This window comes from Borostomias antarcticus (assembly GCF_949987555.1).
Source record: "Borostomias antarcticus genome assembly, chromosome: 9".
Lineage (NCBI taxonomy): Eukaryota > Metazoa > Chordata > Actinopteri > Stomiiformes > Stomiidae > Borostomias > Borostomias antarcticus.
In genome coordinates, this window is record NC_140242.1 from 8,248,339 (window position 1) to 8,255,114 (window position 6,776).

General features: G+C 44.5%; 1 protein-coding gene across 1 annotated transcript; it reads right to left on the reverse strand.

The window, feature by feature from the left end:
* Positions 1-724: 724 nt before the first annotated feature.
* Positions 725-6,302, reverse strand: LOC311312813 (putative polyketide synthase 1; the record flags this gene model as incomplete). The annotated part of the gene is given in 7 exon segments (XM_084442820.1): positions 725-1,215; positions 1,329-1,653; positions 1,701-4,160; positions 4,163-5,434; positions 5,544-5,725; positions 5,902-6,108; positions 6,245-6,302. Coding segments are annotated over 7 exon segments (4,995 nt in total).
* Between the last annotated feature and the right edge of the window lie 474 nt (positions 6,303-6,776).

A 6,776-nucleotide genomic window follows, 5' to 3' on the forward strand; every position in this document is an offset into this window, starting at 1 on the left:
CATTGTATTAATATTGGATGTCCAAGTAACCAAAGCTATTCCTTTCAGTGGAATTAATTTAACTCACATAGCATAGCGCCTTTAGACGCATCCCGCCTGCATGTTGCACAGTTGCCAGTAGAAATCACAGACAAAATGCAGAAATTAATTTTGTTTATTGATCTGAACATATAGACATCATCAACATCTGTTACACAATGACCAATGTCTTTCATTCCATTTTCTAGCATCAAAGGCTGCAGAGTGTAATACAAGTATTATTGAGTCGACAACTACCAACTAGCCTACATGATGTACAGTAATATCACAATGAAATGTCACAAAAAATATACTCAAGAGAGATGGTGCTTCACAAGAAGGATGCAGACTATATCAGGAGTAGTATTGAGCAGTTGACAAAAGTATTATCAACTACATCATGTACAGTATGCACATACAGTAATATCACAATGAAATGTCAGGGAAAAAAGGAAGATACAAAATATAATAGTGGTCACAAGGAAATGTATCAGGACATACATTTCTCAGGAGAAATATACACATTCTGCCTCATGTAATCTAGTAGCTCAATACAAGAAAACACTTATTTTAATACTATTTACAAATGTTGAAATACCATTAAACTACAATCGTAAAAAAATATTACCAAAAAAACTACACTGTGTAATCAAAAACCTATATTCCGACTGATAATAGTGTAATTTAATTTAATCTAAATCAATCTCTACAGTGCAGTAAACAGGTCAGTCACTTCTATGTTGTCACTCTCCCTCAGGATTTTCACCAAGGTAGTCAGTGTGCTATTGGGATCCAGCAATGTAACCAGGGGAACATTCACACCCCTGTCTTGAAAGATCACATTCTGCAGCGTCATGGCCAGCATTGAATCTATCCCCAACGCAGAGAGAGAGGAATCATCATTCAGCTCATCGTTCTCAAATCCCATTATTTCCTTGAGCACTGACATGACATATTCACTTGGAGACTTGGATTCAGTAGTTTGGTTATCTCTAGCTTCTACCGATTTCCCTTTTTTGAGTCCCTCCTCTACCAGTGCACCTAAACGCATGCGAAGGGAGGCATTTTGCATGAATACATGTTGACTCAGGTTTTTGAGGCTGAACTTGCAAACAGCCTGCTGTGGCCTGTTCAGCAGGAGGCCTTGTTCCAAGCTCTCAAGGATTTCCCCTACCTCCATCACCATCAGGCCATTTGCTGCTAGAAATCAAGTGTGTGAATGCAAACATTGTCATTGCCATCCCTGAAGACATTTTGTGAGATGGAGGACTGCTCTTGGTTCTCATAAACACCAACAATGTGTGTCACACCTGAAACACTGCAAGCTGTTGCAAACTGAGCTTTGTCAAACGGTGGAAAAAGAATGAGTGCATCAAACTTATTCACGTTCTGAAGCTGATCACTCATTTGTGGCAGAACCATGGCATTCCATTGTGACTTTTTGGCAGTGCAAGCTAATACTCTCACCAACACTGAGTCAGGAACAGAGGAGATTATACCCATCTTTTTCTGTTTTTTTACTTTAGGTAACACCCGATGCAAGATCTCCCATGCCAGCACAAAGTAGGAGACACATGGAATCTCACTCAGAAATGGGAACCTCTTTGTTTTGTAGCACGCTCCTTCAGGAATTACATTACATTACAGTCATTTAGCAGACAATATTATTCCAATAATATTACAATATTGGAGGTGGCAACTACAGGATAACAAGAGACAATCTGATCCCCAACTTTCAGTTTGACATCTTTCCCTAGAGCAGTGACAGTACCACTGAAGTCTAGAGCCAGAAGCGTGTGGTTCTGAGAAGTCTGTTTGTTCCAATACATTGTCTGGCCAAATTTCAGATCAGAGACACTGACAGGGCAGTAGTCTGATGTATGAACACACATCTTATTGAGCTGAATCTGAACTGATTTCTCTTGGATAGGGTTGTTGTCATCATCACAAGGAATGGCAGACAAGCTGATCATTCTGTATGGGTCAGCAGTTTGGAGGACATACTGTGGAGACTTTGAGGAGTGAACATTCCCCTGTGTGAGTATGTTTTCATGGGGCGTATGGACAATGCACGGTTGTAGTACCTGACCATCTTTCACCACCAATTCTGGATACTGTCTGCATGGATATGAGCTTAAGACCTGAGTCAGAGCTCTGATGTCCTTAGTGGAGACAGAGTTGATGTCAATCAGCTGAAATGAGAGATCTGCCATCTCTGCAGCACATGATCTAGTCATTCCTGACAGGACGAAGCCAGGGCTGATGTGGTCCATTGTGATCTCTGCTGAGCGGTAGGTTATCACTCTGATGGAATTCTTAAATTCCATGGCTTTCAGCTCCAACACTATTTGTCGGAACATCTCACAGCAGCTAACCATGCTCTGCAAGACAGGCTCAGTTTTGTGAGAGGTGACATTTTCAAAACCCCATATGAACAAAATTTCTTCAAACCTGCTGCCCACCTCTGAAATATTGAACTTCGACAGCAATGACTTGAATCCATGGCTCAAAAGGTCATTGGCATGCACGAGAGAGATGTATTTTGATGTTGGGTTCAAATGCTTTTGCATGGCTTTGGTGACTCCTAATTGGTCAGCGAAGACCAGTGCTGTGGGAGAGTGGGTGGGATGACTATCAGTTGAAATGGCTTGGAATTCATTGTGAAAGAAGTATTCTTCAACAACAAGAGACTGACTCCCTAGGTATTTGACTATCACATGCATAAGCTCAACCAAGACCCAACCAGCCTTGTCTGTGAAGCAGCCGGACACTTCAAAATGGTCAGCTTCAACATTGGAAGCTCTCAAGTAGAGAACCATCTCAGGCTGCAATGGTGCATGCACAGTCAAACTGCCAATTTCAACAGGAAAGCCAGGCCTGGCCATGAATGTGTTTGAAACTGTGACAAGGGTCAGTTGAAGTAAGTAGTCTAGCACTACAGGGTGAATGCAGAAATCGTGCAACTGAGGCAACAAATCCTTAGGGACAGTCACAGCAGAGATGGCCTCCATCAGATCCTCCCCATAGTGCACATTCCCCTTGTTTCTGAAAACAGAGCCGTACTGAAACCCTCTCAAACTGAGGTAATCGTAAAACTCCTCAGTATTTGTGATTGATGTGCATCGCTTGTAAACGGCGTCTAAAGATATGTACTGTTCCTCAGCCAACCTCCTTGGCTCATATGTTATGCTTCCTGATGCATAGGTTGCAGTTGGGGACTGTATCATGAACTTTGTCTCATTTCCAGTGGGGACCAGTTTCACACTCATCTCAGGAGAATGTGGTGTTAGGAGAAATGGACTCTGAAAGCTAACACTGAGTTGCAATGTGTTGAGTGGAACCTTTGGTTTGGCACTGGCCATGAATGCAGCAAGACCCAGTTCAGCATACAAGGCACCAGGGACGATAGCGACATCATTGTTTCTATGATCTTGCAGGTAAGACACCGAGGTTGAGGACAGGTCACAGCTGAAGGTTCTACCATCATTTCCTGTCTGAGCTAGTACAGGGTGGCTACTCGAGGTACCTTTCTGTGCTGCTTCAAAGGTGATGTCTTTCTTCACACAATCAAAATAGTACCTTGGGAAAGGCGTTGGTGGTGTCTCACATCCTCTGTAGAACTGGTCCCAGTCTACCTGGACTCCCAGCTCAAACCGTTTGGATACAACAGACAGTATTGTCTCATGGTCTTTATCTGGTTGCACAGAGGAAAGAACTGTGGTGTCATTTCCAAGAGTCTCCATGATGTTCCTTTGTAAAGCCCTTCTAGGGCCTATCTCTACAAAGACCACATTTTTCTTCTCCTTGGCTGATGATATCACTGCCTGCTCAAATGCCACAGGCTCTCTGATGTTCCTGGCCCAGTATTCTCCTGTGCTGAAGTATGGATGCTTTACTTCCTTCCCTGTCACTGTTGAGAACAATTCAGTCTCTGTCTCATTCCCCTGCAATGATCCAATACTGTTCTCTACTTGAGACAGGATGGGGTCCATCATATGGCTGTGGTAAGCAGCAGGAACCGCCAGGGCATGGATGAACAGCTTCTTATTCTTGTCTGAGCTGCTTAGCTTCTGATGGAGACTGTCTACAGCATCTGCGTCACCTGAGAGGGTGCAGGACTCGGGGCTGTTGTATGCAGCCATGCAGAGTAATCTGGAAGGAATTTCTTAACCTCAGATACAGGCATGTTGCTGACCACAAGCATTTTCCCTCCTGTGACCTTACACTGCAAAGTACTGCGGTAGTAAATCACCTTCACTGCATCAGCAAGGGACAAGAGACCGGAACAATGGGCAGCAGCGACTTCGCCGACAGAATGTCCAACAATGGCATCTGGTTTAACACCCCAGTGCTTCAAGAGGCTGGCAATGCCAACCTGAATGGCAAAGAGGAGTGTCTGGACAACCTCTGGACTTGAAAAGTCATCACTCACACTAGACTCACTTTCCAGTTTGCCTATGATCGACATAGTTTGATATCTTTGAAAAAAAGTCTCAACCTCACTGACCATCTCTCTGAACACAGGTTCCTCTCTCAGGAGCTGTTTGCACATGCCTTGGTACGTGACACCATTGCCACAGAAGACAAACACCAACCTTGGATCTAACTTTGAAGCAGTCAGCTTTTTGTTAAGAGCAGATTTGAGCTGACTTTTCAGATCAGGCAGAGAGGTTGTTGTGAAAGCCTTCCTGTATTTGTTTTTCAAGTGGCCTCTCCTGCATGCTGATGTATAAGTCAAGTTTTGTAGGTCCACTCTGTTCTCTGCACCTATCTGTTTAATCGTGTCCTTCATCATCATGGTGAGTGATTTTTCAGAGGCTGCCGAGATGACAAAATATCCATGTGACCGCTTAACTTTAGCTGTGCTGGTAGCCGATTGGTCATACTGTTTAACGATGGTGTGGGCATTTGTACCCCCAAAACAAAAGTTATTGATCCCTGCAACCTTTTTGACAGAAGCAGCATGTTCCCACTTTTCTGCTTTTGTGGGAATTTTCACATTCAGAGCTTTGGCATCTATGCTGGCACTGTCCTCAGAGTAGAACACAGAGGGTACAATGGTTTCATGTTTCATCATTAAAAGCACCTTGATCAGCCCTGCCACTCCTGCTGCAGATTCTGTGTGTCCGATGTTACCTTTCACAGAGCCCATGCAGAGTGTCTGTGAACCTGGAGGTCTGGCTGTGGCGATGACCTTGGAGATGCTCTCTGCCTCAATAGGGTCGCCGACTGGGGTTCCAGTCCCATGAGCCTCTATGTACTGGACATCTGACAGGTCAGACTCGGAGTAGATTCTGCGCAGCAGCTCCTCCTGCTGGACCATGGATGGCCTGGTGATTGGAGTGACCATGCGCCCATCTTGGTTGACTGCAGTTTTGCTGATGATGCCCCATACATAGTCACAGTCTCGTAAAGCCTGAAATAGGATACCAAAAATGTTGAATACTGTATGTATAAGTGTCATGAATACTTCTTCACCATTATACTGTACAAAAAGAAATGGAAAGACCAAATAAAAAGCTCACTTGTTTCAGTGGCTTCAGCAGGACAATCCCACAGCCCTCTCCTCTTCCGTAGCCATCTGCTCTGCTGGAGAAGGGTTTGCTGGTGCCCTCAGGTGAGATCATCTTTGCTTTGCTGAGAACTACAAAGACTGTTGGCTCTATGAGGCAACTGACACCCCCACACAGAGCCATCTCACAGTCACCTGGTAAACCAAAAAATGTTCAGCACTTACATGATAAGACAAAAAAAGAATAATTTGATGAGAATCATTTACTTATTTGGTATTCGTTTGGAGGATGTAGAGGATTTAGACAACCACTCCCTGATACCAGTAGGTGATTGATCTTTAAGTGGATACAGTACTGTTTAGAATGCTACCTTGTCTCAGGGCTTGACAGGCAAGGTGCAGCGCCACGAGAGAGGAGGAGCAGGCACTGTCTATGGCAAGGGAGGGACCAGTGAGGTTGAACGTGTAGGATATTCGGTTGGCTGCGATGCTCATGGCTTTCCCAGTGGCCGCCCAGTGGTTGAGCAAAACTGGGTTGTGTTGACCTGTTGTCAGCTCATAGTCTCTGTTCATCAACCCTATAAGGAAACAAAGAGGATTACACAGAGGTGTTATACTGTACAAGCAAGCTACTTTGAAAGGATTTGAACAGTTAATGTAACATACCCAGGAATACTCAAGTCCTACTGCCACTGGCCTTTTCCATTGGCAAACCAGCGCTCTCCAGAGCCCTATAAGTGCACTGCAGCAGGACTTTATGCTGGGGGTCCATGTGTTCCGCCTCTGCATCAGTGATGCCAAATAACCTATTGTCAAGTTCATTGAACCTGAGAATAAAAAAGAAACAAGATCATTTTTTATTATTGTATACTCATACTAGAAATGGTATTCAGAGAGCACAGACCTCCACCCCAAATGCATTTCATGGCTCTATGCATGCCAATATTGAATGGTTTCTAAACTGGCCCATGCTACAGTATACTCCTCTAACAAGTTTCATGAAACGTGGTCTGGTAGTTTTTGCGTAATCCTGCTAACAATCAAACAAACCAAGAAACGGCTTGTGGACCCGCCCCATGATTTGGATCCAATCCAAAATTTAATGTGTTCTGAGTTGACCCATGGTACACCGCTCCCCCTGTTGTGGGCCCGGCTCGGACTTCGAGGCCGGTCTGGAAGTCGAGTCGCTCTGGGTCAGGTCTGCGGCTACGGATCAGGCGTGGCAAGGCGAGCAAGGATCGCACCC